Source organism: Adiantum capillus-veneris, chromosome 27 (genome assembly GCF_014529385.1).
Source record: "Adiantum capillus-veneris isolate H3 chromosome 27, ASM1452938v2, whole genome shotgun sequence".
Lineage (NCBI taxonomy): Eukaryota > Viridiplantae > Streptophyta > Polypodiopsida > Polypodiales > Pteridaceae > Adiantum > Adiantum capillus-veneris.
Window position 1 is genome coordinate 96,813,980 of NC_140957.1, and position 16,228 is coordinate 96,830,207.

Below are 16,228 nucleotides of genomic sequence, written 5' to 3' on the forward strand. Positions count from 1 at the left end.
TTTCACAACATTATGTAGGGCCTTACATTGGTTGTACTAAAAGTTGAATGCACCCCTACCCAATTTCCCATGGAATCCCAAAAAAGTATTGGTCTATCCCACCAATAGAAGACTCTTTGGAAAAATTATTGCCACCAAATGAGCTCTTGGGATTTGTTTCAGTCATCACATTCCAAGAAGTCCAATATATGACAAGATCCTTTCACGACATTATATGGCGGCCTCCCTGGCTAATAAAAGTTACATTTTCCATGAAAAACTTATGTAAAGTTGCAAAATCTTTCCAATAATGCTACACATTGTATGTAGTGTGCACATATGGACATTTGAGATGAGAATATCCGTAGCTCCTTGAAAGTTTGGATCTTTTGAACGTTTGTTAGGGGCCTTATTCCAATTAGCAAAATTCAACTCCTTTGTTGCACCCATGCAATAAATACAAGGGCTTTTGGCATTGGCACCCTTTAACACAGTATACATCCACTTTAATGTCTTTGGATATCCTCCCACGTGTCATCCCACCTTGTGTTGTTTTTACCATTCAAGCTTGCTTTTGGGTGTGTCTTTATAATCTAAATGAGCATGCGTGTGCTTGGTTTTTTGGTTTTAAGTTTGAGTTTTCTGTTTTGTTTTTAGATGTGATGTGGCAAGGTTCTTGCTCTTATCCCTCTACCAGGTTGCTGTTGGCAAAGATCTTATGGTGAAGCTCAAAGTTTCCCGCACTATCTTCTTAGATTTGCCTCTCCAACTTAGCCACCTTCAGCAAGTGGATTGTCTTCTACCTTGGTCGCTATTTTTTTGAGGACCCCAATTATGGTGTTGTATGCACCATCCTTTTTTGTCTCCTTCTGTAGACTTCTTTGTGGTATCATTGCCTCTTATCTATCATCTTCATCATTGATTTCTCCGTGTCTTTTCCTTCTCCACAACCCTTGCTTTCAGATGGTACCAATTTGGCCCGCTTTGCCAAACATTGAGCTACTTCTCTTGTAGAAGTTCCTTACTGCACATCACCGCAAGTGGATATTTGGTGGTCTTGATCTTTGGTTTGCACTAACAGAGTGAACTTTTGGTGGGAGTGTCCGTCTTTCAAAGGTGGTTGTCATCCTCTCTCTCCTTAACTTGCTAAGGCACGATTTACTCTCTTCAAGAGAGTTTTTCGCATGGCCTTTGAATATTCAACTTTGCTTTGTCAATAGTTTCGTACTTGCCCTCAAAACTAGCATCATTTGAACGTTTGGAAGGGCTATCAAGTAATAGAAATCAGCTACTTTTTCTTCACACACACACACACACACCCATAGCCAATAATGTCACTCCCTCATGCACCCATATAGATGTGTCACATTCAAGAGGCAAACTCGCAAGCTCACTTATGAGATTGTACCATGTCTCGTAGGAACCATGACTCTTTGGGCAAATTTGGCAGAGATTAGGATAGCATTAAGATGCTCCTTTTGCACTAAATCAGTGTAAAAGCCCCTATTGAAGTACGCCAAGACTGAATGCTCTAGATCTCAACCACTATTTAAGAAAAAGAGATCCATCTACTTATAATCCAAGTAACAGCTTTGGTTTCACATTTGACACCACTTCTTCAAATTTTTCACTCTGGTTGTGGAACAGCATATTCAAAGTCTCTGAAATCATGGGATTGTCAAAGTATACTAAGTCCTCTCCATACATGAACTTGCCAAACAACCTTCTGCACATTATTATAAGTAGCCACTACGAAAGCACTTTCTATCTTCAAACTGATCAATAATATTCACATCAAAAAGCTTAATCATTTGCTTTCCTATTTTCCATGCTACAATATGGCAGCCTGGCAATCACCACATTTCTGAAGATAATCATAGACATCAGCAGGATTACCCTCAGTATTTGGGGCAGCAGAGGGATCAAACTATACGAGCCTCTCTTGCTTCTCTCAGAGGTCTGTAGAAGCAACAATCGACGGAACTCACATATGCACGGCGACAGGGTTCTAAGTCTCCTCAAAATCAAGGTTTTTTTCCTGGAGAGAGGTAAGAAAAAAAAAACTGGACCAGACATGGAGAGACTGCCGAGGGAAGCAAGAAAGGTGGATCCATGGTATTTGCCCCAGCTCTCTACTTGGCTATTTAAGTTTTCAAACCCATGTACCAAGAAGTCTCTGTCCTCCCTCAGCAAGTAGGCTGGAAGGTAGATCCTACAGTGTACAGGGTTAAGTTAAACCAAGAGGATTTCTCGATGCCTCGACATAAAGTGGTTAACTACCTTCGCTACGATGTCTCTCCAAAGTCTTAAATCTTTCAGAAGATACTTTCAGAAGATAATATTGTCTCCTTGAGGTGCATTGATGAGTGCACATGCAAGCAGCAATTGTGCTGCTGTGAACCCAAATATAACGTGAAACTACCTTTCTTATGACCATTTTTGAGCAATATCATCTCGCTTCAAGTGGATGTCTAAGATCTCTAGAAACTCTGCGTTATCCTGGATTGGTCCACGAACTACACCGTGGTAGCTTCCATGCTTTGTTCTTTATTCTCATGGCCTCAATGTCTATGGCCTTCTGTTGCATACCAGCTGCTGTATATATGCCTACCATCAAAACGTAAGCCGATGCATCACATTTATCTAGCTCTGTTGCCTGTTCGAACACCCAAGACCCCACGTTGACATCAACCCATTTCCGACAAGCACCCAGGAGGCAACGCCAAATGGCAGAGTTAGCAGAAAAAGGCATCCCTTGGATAACTTCAACTGCCTTTACTAGGTGCCCCGCACGCCCAAGAAGGTCAATTATGCAGGTGAAACACTCTACATCAGGCTTCAAACCATACGTGGCTTCCATACTATCAAATAATTCTTGGCCCTTTTCCACCAGACCTAGATGATTACACAAATTCAGCACGCAAAGGAATGTCACTTCATCCGGAAGGATGCCCTCACGTTGCATCCGTTCGAAACATTCTAAAGCCTGTTGGCCTTGCCCCTTTTGAGCATATCCTGTGATCAAAGCATTCCAAGAGATGACACTACGAGAAGCGAGCTTCTCTAGGACACTTTGTGCCTGAGGAAGAGCACCACATTTGGCATACATGTCAAGCAAAGCAGTACTCAGCACGACATTATTCTCTAGCAATCCCTGCTTTGAAATCTCATCATGAATTTCCTTCCCCTTGTCTATAGCTCCAACCACAGCACATGCCTTCAAAGTGCATAAATAGGTCACTACACTTGGTCGGATGCCCTCGTGCTGCATTCGTTCAAAACATTCTAGAGCCTGCTGGCCTTGCCCCTTCTGAACATATCCTGTAATCATTGTATTCCAAGTGACAACATCGGGAGAAGGGAGCTCCTCTAAAACGCTTTGCGCTTGAGGAAGAGCACCACACTTAACATACATGTCCACAAGTGCATTACTCATCACGATTTCATGCTCTAACAAACCTTGCTTCGAAATTTCTTCATGAATTTGCTTTCCCTTCTCAATGGCTCCAATTCCCCCACATGCTTTCAAGATAGAGGCATAAGTCACTGCATTTGGAAGTATGCCCTCATGTTGCATTAGGTCAAAACATTCTAGAGCCTGTTGGCCTTGCCCCTTTTGGGCATATCCTGAGATCAAAGCAGTCCAAGAGACGACATCCCGAGAAGGGAGCTTCTCTAAAACGCTGTGCGCCTGAGGAAGAGCACCACACTTGGCATACATGTCCACAAGAGCATTGCCGAGTACCATATGATCCTCCAAGAACCCTCGTTTGGAAATCTCTTCATGAATTTGCTTTCCCTTGTCAACAGCCCCAAGAACAGCACATGCTTTCACAAGAGACACGAAGGTTACTGCATTAGGAGGAATGCCCTGACGCTGCATTCGCTCATAACAGTCCAAAGCATTCTGGCCCTTCTCTTGTCGAGCATAGCTTCCTATAAGAGCAGTCCATGGGATAATGCTGCTGCTGTTATACTTGTCCAGCAAAGCTTCTGCTTTCTCGAGGTCACCGCACTTGGCATACATAGTAACTAAAGCATCAGCGTAGCTCTTCTCCGAAAGCCCCCGTTTCTGAAGCTCATCATGAAGCCTGGTTCCTCTGGACAGATCCTTAGTCTTACAGCATGCCCATATGAGGGAGGATGGGAGAGCATCCGTGTGCTGTGCTATGAATCCGCGCCTGCCGAGCTCCTCTGTAACCCAAGGAGGATTATGTCGGCTATTCAGCCACAGAGGCTCCTTGGTAATTTTGTGAGTAAAGTCGGGCTGCGAGGGGCTTCGCTTGGTGCTGCGAATGTCCCACCACTGCGAGGGGTCCCTGAAGAAATCTGTCCACGAAGAGTTCTTCCCACGCTCCAAGTCCTCTCCCACCATGCGGATCGCCATATAGCTAGCACCTGCCATCATGTGCGCGCGCGTGGAGAGAGAGAGATTCGACTAGCACGAGAGAGAGAGAGAGAGAGAGAGAGAGAGAGACTAGTACAACCGTCCCGGTGCCAGAGTGGACAATGGCAAACGTGTGCATGTATCCAACCCACAATTGGTGATACCCAGTGTTTGGGAAAATTCATTTTCACAAACATACAAAAATCCTTCCTTGACAAATCTGAACCGGAAATTTTACAGTACTAGCCAGTATTTTTGCAAAATTACACTATTTTCATGTATTTCAAGCGGAATTTTTTCCTTCGTGCCCTCCCCTTAACCGGCTACTTTGATTTTGCAACCGACGCAAGGCTAAGCTGAGGCACACTTTTCCCGAACATTGGTGATACCGTGATGCAGTGTTCGGGAAAAATCATTTTTCCAAACATACAAAATTCCTTTTTCTTGTTTATTTTAAAAGGAAATTTCAAAAAATTAAGCTTTTTTTTTAAGATTTTTACACTATTTTTGTCTATTCTAGGACGACATTTCTCCTTTTTCTCGTGCCCTCAACCGGCATTTTTGAAATTGAAAACGGCACGATATTAAGTTGAGACACATTTTTCTCGAACACCGCCGTGATGGCAATGGTTTCAAGAAAAGGGTTCTTAAGCTCACCATCAGCCAACTGAAGGACCTTCTGAGTCTTTTCCCGGGCTTGTTTCCCCATTTTTCCCACTTGGTCTTAGTGGCTACACTAGGCCCCATGCTCATACTGAGGTTTTCCATAGCTTTTTTCCCACTATATTTTATTGTTTTTGTTGTCCTTTTCGATGTCCTTGAAAGAGAGCTCGTGAATGGTGATTGTTTTATCTTCTTTGTGTTTTATGTGACTCTTATGTTTTTTTGCCTCCGTTCATGCTTAACACAAAATTCAGAGACCATATTCAATTGAGATATTTCACCCAATTAGTTGCCCTTACCTTGAGCAAATCGATCGAAGGGATAGTACAACTCAATGATGCTGTCATCAAAGCTTTTAAATTACTTGCATCTCTTTCAGGGGAAAGGACACTAAGAGTCCTTTCCCGGCCGTCGAGAGTCGGGAGGAGGGGGGCCTGCAGTGAAGCCTGAGCGGACTGAGAGCAGGTAACGGCGCACGCGATTGGCCAGACAGTTTAGCGACATTTTCAAATTCCTAGCGCTGATGTGGCAGCAGCTCAACACATTCCGCCTGTTGAGTTGGAGGTCCCTCGTTGTTCGACGGCTGGGTAAATTCCGTCTGCTGACATGGCGTGCATCCAAGCCCTGCAGCACCACATTCCGCAGAAGAATGTGCAATAGATGGAGGGCGTAGATTGACTGCCCCCCGACTCCCGACCTTGACAGAACGGGTACCACATTTAATCTGGCCTTATACTCCCTCACACAACTCAATGGAATCCCGAGGGTTCTTTAATTACTAGTTTTGTAGTTCAATTGCTCTTAAAAGTCTATCGTGGAAGATCCCATCTCATCACCCTGGCTCCCTTTGTCCAATGGTGCGATTGTAAATCAAGGTGGTGGTAATAGGGCTTCTCTTTCATACAATTCTTCTCACACATTCTCCCATAACCAAGTGGCCAAGTTTTTTTTAAAGATTTTCCTTTCTTGAAAAGTGCTAGCTCCCCTACTCTTGAGCTTCCTGTATAGCAATATTATTTTGCTCCTTTTTTATGATTCAGCTTGCTCAAAGATAGTTTTTGAAATGATCTTGAAGGGAGGTATTCTCTTAGTTCCTTTGAGAGGGATACCCTCATCCATTGCTTGGTTTTGCTCAATGAAATTGGGGTTGAATGAGAAAAATGTAACCTTCTCTACTACGCGTGGCTAATCTTGAAGCTTTTTGGGCAGTTCCTCATTGAGATTTGTTGTCGCTTCCATTGCAACTTTTACACCTCTTAGAGGGCCATCAACCTTATCAACATTCGTTGAATCCCCTAAAGTAGGCTCGGAGGCATCTGAGATCTTTCCATAAGGTTCGTGTTGCCTTCCATCTTTAACCATTTTGTATGTTCATTGGTTCCGGGATTTTCTCCCTCTATGGGCTATAATTGTACCCAAAAATAACAGCTTTGGGTGTCTTGTAATTATTCAATTCCCTGTTGGGTTAAGTCCGACTTGTGGCCTATAAGTGGTGCCTAACAATGAGGCTTGCATAAATTGGCAAGACCGGAGGTCCCTCTGACACCTTAAGGTTTTGGGGTCTAGATGGCTATACTTGTTTGTGGGCATGGCCGCACAATGAAGGATAATAATCATGCACACCGAAAAATAATAATATATTTAGGCGTTCAAACAACCCCTTTTTCTTAAGAAACTTGCGAATTTTTTCACAAATGCAATAAAAATCCCATTTTGTAAATGTATTCTTGTTTTTGCTTTTTTTATCCCAATTAAAACCCCCTTATTTTGAATGCATGTGCTATACTAACAATTTTGGGGATGACCAACTTCCAACCTTATTGTTGTAGGTGGGCACAGCATGGCCGGCACAATGCCAAAGACAAATGGTGAGGTTGAGCACATACGATCAAGTTCACAATCAGTCTTACGCACCATAACAATTAGGGCACCAAAATGAAGTAACACAAATGAATACTCGATCAACATACTGCTTCTCTAATCATAGGATGTTGATATGCAATGAAATCACACCGTGTCATACTTTGCAATATGTTTAACAAACAATGAAACAAGTACATTGAAATATACAAGAGATGTGTTTACCTATCAAGAGAAAATTTGTCGATTTGTGTCACGTCCACTAGCAAGGCATCAACAACCCATGTGTACTAGAATCCTACAACAATAATCTCACAAGGTGATTTCAAACCATAACCCTAAATGAACAAAGTCACCAAGCATCTAGAGTGGCTAAGACTTCGCATACCAATAGAACAAATCAATGGCCATCTCTACCAATTTGGTTGCCCAAGCGAGGACTGTGCAACAAAAGATGTGGTGTGGTTTCCTGAAGACTCATCGCTTCCTTCCTTCAAGTGGATTGTTTGATATGCAAGGTGGTACCATAATCCATTCTACCTTTTGTCAAGAATGTTAGAGGAAGTGACCCTTGGGCAGCCTCAGTAGTAGCCAAGGTGGATGGTGTTGCTTCCTCCTCCACATTAGTGGCTGAGCTAGGTGGAGTGGAAGCACCACCTAGCTCCACATCCACTCCACCTAGCTCCACATCATGCCTATTTTCTATAAAATCTATAAGAAAAATTACAGTTTAACATGCACACCTTAGCACATAAAATAATGGCAACATAAGAGCTACTACAAAGGCAACACTTACTCGCTCATGGGTCTGTCACCTACTTTGGAATGACTCCCACAGGACAAGCTATCACCTCACATGGCGTTGCTCCACACTTAAGATATGATGGAGAATACATATTGTTCTCATCATGCAGGCCAATCCACTCCTTGGTGGCTTCAAGAGTTGCATCAAATTTATGCTCATTCATACAAAACAATATCCTACTGAAAAAAAATTTGCTAGACTCACCACACAAGGTAAGAAAACAAATTCCTTACAAAATATTTGGTAGAGTCTTCTTTGTACCATGAAACTATTTTCGACAAAAATACCGACCACCCTTAGTTGGGCTTCCACATGCAATCTAGGGCGATAGAACTTAAAGTCACCAAAAAAGCGACCACCCTCAATCGAGCTTCCACATGGAATTCAAGGCCACACAATTTAATTGACGTGTCATCAAATCCTTACCAATTTTCCTGCACTCATGCATGCCTTAAACAGTACTTGATCTTACCATAACCAAGAAAAGCATAGAACTTAAAGTCACCAAAAAATCGACCACTGTCAATCGGGCTTCCATATGTTTAAGGACACAAAAAATAATTTTACATGCCATTAGGCCCTTACCAATTTGCCTGCACTCGTGCATCCCTTAAACGATACCTAATGTTTCCATAACCAAGAAAAGCATAGAACTTAAAGTCATCAATAAAGCAACCACCCACCCTCAACCGGGCTTCCACATGAAATTGAAGGCCACAAATTCTAAGTTGATGTGCCATCAGGCCCTTACCAATTTGCCTACACTCATGCATGCCTTAAACATTACCTGATCTTACCATAACCAAGAAAAGCATAGAACTTAAAGTCACCAAAAAAGAAACCACCCTAAATCGGTATTGCACATGGAATTGAAGGCCACAAAATTTAAGTTGATGTGCCATCAGGCCCTTACCAATTTTCCTCCACTCATGCATGCCCTAAACAATACGTGATCTTATCCATAACCAAGAAAAGCATGCAAATTTAAGGCAAAGAAACATACACAAGTGAATGTATGAATCTGCAAACCACTCTCTTGGTTGAGAATACTAGTTCCGACATCTTCTCCGCATTATCAATAGACTTTACCCCATCTAGATGATGCACAAATGCCTAAGGAAAAATTAGAAGCAATTTGATAGCTATGGGCCTTCCACATGTTTTCTTTGATGGTGAGTGATGCCTTTCCATGAAAAAGAGCCCAATAAGTCTCTTTCTTCATCTCCCCAGAGAATCATTATAGTCATCAAATTGAGGATTTTTTGGGTTTTTTGACTTTGTCAGAACTTATTCGATGTCGTTATTTTCTTTATGTGGTTAAAAAGAAAGACATAATAGAACACTAAAATAGTCTACATTCATGAAAATTAGTGCCATAGTTATTGTTTTGGTGGGATATTGGAGCTTGTTAGGCAATAGAACCATTAGGGGAATTTTGAGGTCACTTTTGTGCCCTGTAAGAATATGTAGAGAGAGAATATATACTTTATTTAAAAAATAGTGAAATGTTTGTAAAAAGGTGAGTTTGCGTCCTTTTTACCTGCACCGAAACATGTCATTGTCAAATCTTTCTAGGATCTTTTGTATTCTAAAAAATACTCCCTCCAAAACTAACGAAAACGTCAGTTCTGGCCCAAAATTCAAAATTTCCAAAAGCTGAAACAAACCTTTTCTGTGTCGTCTTCTTCCTCGTATCTGCACATCTTTTTCCTATAGTACTATCTCTAACAAATACTGTTAACAGACTTCCATGAGGAAGAGAAGAAGCTTATACCATCTACACATTGAGCTAAATGAAGAATATTGTCCAGTGCGCAAGAGAAACAAATGTGCAGAGGTGTCCTCGTCCATATTTGAAGCAATGCGGCAAGATCAAAAAAATCACATTGATCTTTGGACTGATGGAAGATTGTATCCAGTGGACCCAATGACAAAGAGCACTCCCCCATTCTCAAATTGTTCATCTTTGATAAAATTTGTGGGTGATGGTCAAAGAGGGTTGCTGGGTTATACACAGAGTCTTGCGGCAGAGAGAGATATTCTTAAGTTAGAAGATCATTTGACCAAACAAATGATAAATACTCTTAAACAACAACTTGAGGAATGTAAAGAGAGCAACGAAAAGCTACAAACTCAGCTCAAACAAGCTAGAAGCAAGAATACAATGTTAGGAAACAGACAAAGAGAAAAGAAGTTAAGAACATTGAAGCCTTGAGACGTGGTGGAGGAGATTGCAGCAGGAGAATCAGAGCAGCAAGGTATTGTTATTTTATATGATTCTGCTTATGCTTATTTTATATGATTCTGCTTATGTTAGGTTGTTAATCTTTTTGTTAAGTTGTATTATGATTCTGCTCCACATTATTATGCTTATGTTATTATTATTATGCTATTGTTCTTTATTAAATGATTAATATTCAGTTAACTTTAATTTAGTTTGTTTATTTTGTTGGTGTCATTTGGACAATAATCAGTTAATTTTGTACCTTTTGATTTAGGACTTTGCTACAACCAAACTCTGCATCAAACATGGAAATGGTAGCTAAACATTATTGTGATGTTTTACCTCTCAAGGTTGCCAAAAAGATTTTCACAGAGAAGAAGTTTAAAAAGGCAAAGGAGCAGTGCATTGAGGGATTTTTGCAGAGCTCTTGCTTGGACAAGGAGGATGTGCAATATACTATGGATAAGGTAGGCATTAGCAGAGATGGTTATAGCAAGCTGTTCAGAAACATGAAGTCAAGGTTAAAGCAATGTACGGTCAGGTCCTCTTTGCTTCCAAAGCCATCCATTGTGCAGCAGGCAAGGAAAAAGATCAATGAGAGGATAATGGAGATGTTGGGTGAGCCTCACCACATTCATGGTACCTATCATGGTAAAAAGAGGGATCTTCAATTTGACAAGTTCAATATTATTTTCCTTGACTTGAAGACACTTCAGAAGGAAATGATCAGATTCTATGAGCTGGAGCATACAGAAGCAAATGGTGTTGTCAGTTTTGTGATAAAGCTTGATGAATGTGAGATTGTTAAGAACAGAAAAATTGAGAGGATTTCCATAACTTTAATGAACAGAGCGTTGAAACCGAAGGATACCAAGTACTTCAGCGTGCAATCGGAGAAGAATGTCTGGTGGCTAGGTGCTTTTGAAGTAGAGAGTGAAGACTTTGATGTTCTGGATTGGGTTTTCCATCAAACAACAATACCCGAAGTCATTAATGCACAAGAATTAGGGGAAGAGCTTGAAGTTGAAGGGTTTGGAAGTTACAGGGTGGAATGGCACATGGGAGGAGACCTTAAAACCCTTAAATGTATGTACAATGTCTCCAAAGGAGCTATGGCAAAGAGCCCTTGTCTGTATTGTATGGCATCAGCAAAAGAATGTAATCCTGCAAATTGGAACAAAGCACCCAATAGGCATACTCAAGATCCAAACTTCAAAGCAGTTTTAAATATTCCACTTGCTAATGTCCACATATGCACTCTGCATGCTCTTTGCAGAATTGTGGAGAAAATTGTACATCTGTATGTGGGGTTTGCCTGGAAGTTACAGCCAAAAGCAGCTAGAGATGCTGCAATCAAATGTATTGAAAGGGTTTTATCAGAAATTGGCCTTCACAGTGGTAAGGTTAAGATTGAAACAGACCTGAAGAGGTATTCAAATGGAAACAATGTGCCTAGAAAGGTATCTATTGGTGGTGTGAAGGCCAGAGCTTTCCTAGGGTTTCATGGCAAACTAGGAAAGGTAAATGCCAAGAAGGGTTCATCCAATGTGAAGTATAACCAGTGGAAAGCTCTCCACAATGCCATCAAAGATCATGGTCTTGAAGGTACATCAAGAAACAAAAAGGCAGAGGTATGGGAATCACTAGACAAAGTATTTTCCTACTGTGATAAGACATCCTGGGGCAAAAATGATCTGCCAAATTTCAAGAAAGTGCTCAATAACTTCAGAAGTGCAATGAAAGATGCTTGGGATCAGGAATTCACACATTACATGGTAAGTTTTTTATTTATTTTCTGACCTTTTTAATATGTACATACTTTTAGTTTAGAAGCATATGATTAATCTCATACTTACTAATTATTGACACACTTTTACTTTGCCAGCATATAATTTACAATCACACTCCCTGGTTTGTAAAGAGATGGGGCTCCCTGTCCATATGGTCTACACAAGGCATGGAGAAATCCCATTATCAAGCAAGAACCAAGTTTTTCAATCATACAAGACATGGAGGAGGTGCAGTGAAGGCAAACAGCTTCCTTGAGGTTTTCCAATGGTTCTATAGACAAATATGGCATAGAACCAGATCAAAAATGACAAAGAAAGCACTACTGAACTCAGATTTAGCAAATTCCTTACACAGGAACAAGCAGAAAAGACAAAATTCATATTATAGTTCATCTGCAAATGAAAAATTCTTACAATGGCTAGCTACAAGAGAGAGACAAGGTAGAAAGTGGGCCAAAGTACAGGTTTGAGCAAAGTCAGTCTTTTGATGAAGGTACATCAACTTCACCCCTAAACTTCAGAAACTTCTACTTATTGTAGCCTATCATTTGTCTCTTGAGGTCCCCAGAGTGGGCAAGTACATAGGATGCCATTGTTGCAAAATAACCAGCTCTAGAACCAGTAAGGCCAGGGAAGAATCCAAAAATTCTGATGGCTTCCTCCTTTTCCACCAAGATTAACTTCTCTAACCCTGGAGGAAGCTGATATGAACCAACAACCTTTGCAAGTGCTTTAATTGCAAGCATTGGCAGCAAAGGTTCTCTTGTAAAATATAATGACAGTCTCTTTGTTGAGCTTCCCAATAAAGTGTCCCAAGCTCTGGTTCCTTCCTAAATTTAAGGGTCTGGAACCCTTCCCCCTGCCAAGGAATTTGTCTGTGTCCAGTATTTCAATCTGCAAAAATATGTCTTGGTTAATTGTTCAGCACATTAATAAGACAGGGCAAAATGGTCATTAACATACCTTAGGAGACTCATCCTCCTCAAACAAGGCAGGTTCCCATATATCAATGGATCTAGTTGGCCTTACTTCATAATCTCTGGTCTTTTCCTCTCACATATGCTCTATTTTAAGCCTTTTCTGGATCTCATTGAACTCCTCTTCAGAAGGTACACCCTGTTGCTCATATCTCAGAACAATGTCCTGCACATGCTTTCCAACACTTGAGCTGTCAATAAAATTTTCTGCCTCTGTGTCCAAGACTGCTAAGGGGCAAGGTGAGTAATCAATAAATCCTATGTCATTAGATCCCCACTCAGCCAAAACTGCCAAAGCATAATCTTCCCTTAGATAAAAAAGATGCTGAATGTCATTCAGCAAAACATATTTCTTTTTGTTAACTTTGTATGTGGGAAATGTTGTTGTGCAATGCAAAGGATCAACATCTTCATCCTCAATGTCAACATTCTCCACTTTAGTGATGTTTTCTGCTTTAAATTTTGCAATGTCCAGCATCTCAGTGCTTTGTAGCTTCTCTTCCTCTTCATGGAACTCCATCTCTATCTCCTCTTTCTCCTGGTCCTCCTCAGCCTGGGAAATCTGCTTTGGAATCTCTTTGCCCTCTGGTGTTGGGAGTACACTGAAGAAAATGATAAGTCCAAGGTCATAATCTACCAACTGGCAATGCATATTACCATGAAATTTGCAAGGCTTTATGATCTTTTGCCAGTCTGGATGAAGGCTTGACCACTTCTTTGCAATACCTGTCCTTGACAAGCTACCTGCTTTGCATATATCAACAAAATGAACAAGATTGTCAAGCCTGTGATCTTTGATCAATTCTGTATATATCTCTTTCAAGTCACTAATTTGTGTAGAGAAGCCATCCACAAGTGCTTGAAGATCAAAGGCAACATTAAAAATCTGTTTAACACTTTGAAATCTTGTAAGTTCATTAACTTTGTAAAGAAAAGACATCAGCCTGTCATCAGCGGTCTCTTGTATATCCTCTGTATCCATTATGACAATCCACAAATGCTCAGCTGAAAAAGAGAAAAGAGAAGTCTATCAAGACATTAACCACCCTTCTTTATATCAAGTCTACAAACAAATTAAAAGCATAAAATGAAGCGCACAAATTAAGCGCAAGCAAAAAAGAATTACATAAAATTGTCACATGCTAAGTTTGTCACTTGCTATGCGAACTGTGAGGGGTTAAGAGAAACTCGGCACTCACTAACTACGCGCACGGAGTGACACTTGGTACGCGATTTCCTATTGCTAGGAAGAGGTCGACGGCTCCCAAAATCGCGCACGGGGTGTCGCGGTGTGTCGCTTGGAGGGTTGGAGGCTTAATTTCGAAGCCTTGTGAATGACAATAAGCGAAAAAACGGGTTGGGTAGGTTCTTTTTATAGCCAAAAACGCCACCTCGAGGGGTGTGCAAATCGGTTGCCGCCTCGAAGTGTGGTCCAACGGCTAGTATGCGCCTAGGGACTTGCGCAAAGCACCCTATATAAACCTCCTCAGAGCCCAAACTAAGCGCATTTTGAAGGAGGTTCTACCCGGTTCTCGCACTTTCACAACCCAAAATTTCGAGCGCTTTGACCGTCACCCCGTGCGCGATATTCGTAAGTGTGAAGACTTTGCCCCCTTTGTCATTTCGCGTACGGAGTATCCAAGCAATGTGTTCCACTATGTCCACAAGTGTGATCATGTTTACGATGTGTACCGCAATGTGTGCCACTAGTGTGAGGACTGTGCTCCCTTTGTCATTTCGCGTACGGAGTGTCACCGCAATGTGTTTACGATGTGTACCGGAATGTGTGCCACTATGTCCACAAGGAGAAGTTTACCATGCATACAATGTGTGCCTCTGTGAACCGCTTGGCACTCCGTCACCCCGTGCGCGATCATTGAAAGTGTGAGGACATTGGTCCCTTTGTGATTTCGCGTACGGGATGTCACCGCAATGTGTTCCACTTTGTATGGAAATGTGTGCCACTTTGTCGAAAAGGAGGAGTTTACTTTGATAAAGTAATAATAAAAATTAAATATACATCGTTTACTTTTTTTACTAATGTTTGTTGTGTAACAATCATTCCTATCCCTTTTGAAGATGGCAAGGACCAAGAAGACTGCAAGGAAGGTTGATAAGCCTCTATCCAAAGATGAAGAAGAATCTCAGCCTAGCAAAGCTTCAGCTGGTACTTCCAAACCAAAGAAGAGCACATCTCAGAGGAAGGACCCTAAACCAAGCACACCTGACCCTCAACCAAGCAAAAGAAAAACTACACATCAAAGGAAAGCTTCCAAGCCACTGCAGCTTAAGCCTCTCTTTACAAAGAAAAAGTTCAAGCAGGGGGTCAAATGTCTAAGAGAGATAAGGAAGGCCATAAAGGCCATCAATCTTGCAATTCCCAAACTGCCCTTCCAAAGACTATGTAGACAAGTTGCAGAGGAGTACAAGATTGACATGAGGTGGACTAGAACTGCATTGGCATGTATCCAGGTGGCTTCTGAGGACTTTATGATTGAGCTTTTCCAAGATGCCTATATCTGTGCAGCTCATGCCCATAGGGTTACTTTGATGGACAAAGACATGATCACTCTCAGGAGGCTGAGATACAGGTTTTCAAGAATGTTGGAGCCTGTCCCTATGCATGATATTAAGTCCTTTAATATTCTAAACATTCCTCGATGGAGGAAGCCCAAGGAGCCTGAAGTAGGAGTAGTCGATATTACTAAAGAAGAGGAAAAGGAAAGGAAAAAGAGAGCAAAGGAAGACAAGGAAATTGCAGAGAGAAAGGAGCTTGACCTGTTGGAACCTCCGCTAGTGCCCCTCTTGAGGAGTGTCAATCCTACTGGTTTTGTTGTCGCTCTATTCAGTGAGGAGGATCCTAGGGAGGATTGCAATTCACTTGACTCTGAGACCTTGGAAATTCTCAAGGACTGGACCAAGGAGATGAATTCTCCACTCCTTATCACATGCCTCAGGTTGTTTTTGTTTTCCTCTGTATTTTTGTTTATAGCAAGAACTCTTTATATAAAAATATCTTGTACCAGGTTAATGATGCATACATATGAGCCAGACCTTCAACAAAAGGTGGAATTTTTAGACCCTTCTATCTCCCACTTTCCCAGGACAGAGACAAATATTAGAGAGCTCACAAAGTGATTGATTCATGTGGACTTGGAAATCTGTGAAATTTTCTTGATTCCTTATCATGAGAGGTAAGTTTCCTACCTACACCTTGTGAAGAGAATTTACTAATTCATGTTAGAAGGCTAACCGAGGCTTGTTTTTATAGCTCACATTGGAGTTTAATTGCAATTGATATTGTGAAAAGAAAATGCTACTTTGTCAATTCTCTTGCTGGAGTACATGGTCAAGCAAAATTGTAAGTATAGTAGCAGACACATTTTGTAAACCACAAGCAGAACCTCAAGCACATACTTTTAATAAAGAATTTTGGACAGTGCTGCTACAAGATTTATAGAGACACTGGAGAATTGTCCACCCATGCCAAAGATGCTGACTGAAATCCAATTTTCAGTTGTGAAGGTTGGAATTCTTTATGCT

The 16,228-nt window shown here is 41.3% G+C and overlaps 1 protein-coding gene across 1 annotated transcript; it reads right to left on the reverse strand.

Annotated features, from left to right (window-relative positions):
- Nucleotides 1-1,308: 1,308 nt before the first annotated feature.
- Nucleotides 1,309-4,479, reverse strand: LOC147422434 (pentatricopeptide repeat-containing protein At2g13600-like). The gene has a single exon (XM_086503120.1). The coding sequence runs from the start codon at nt 4,385-4,387 to the stop codon at nt 2,474-2,476; it is 1,914 nt and encodes a 637-aa protein (XP_086359246.1). The 5' UTR covers nt 4,388-4,479; the 3' UTR covers nt 1,309-2,473.
- Between the last annotated feature and the right edge of the window lie 11,749 nt (nt 4,480-16,228).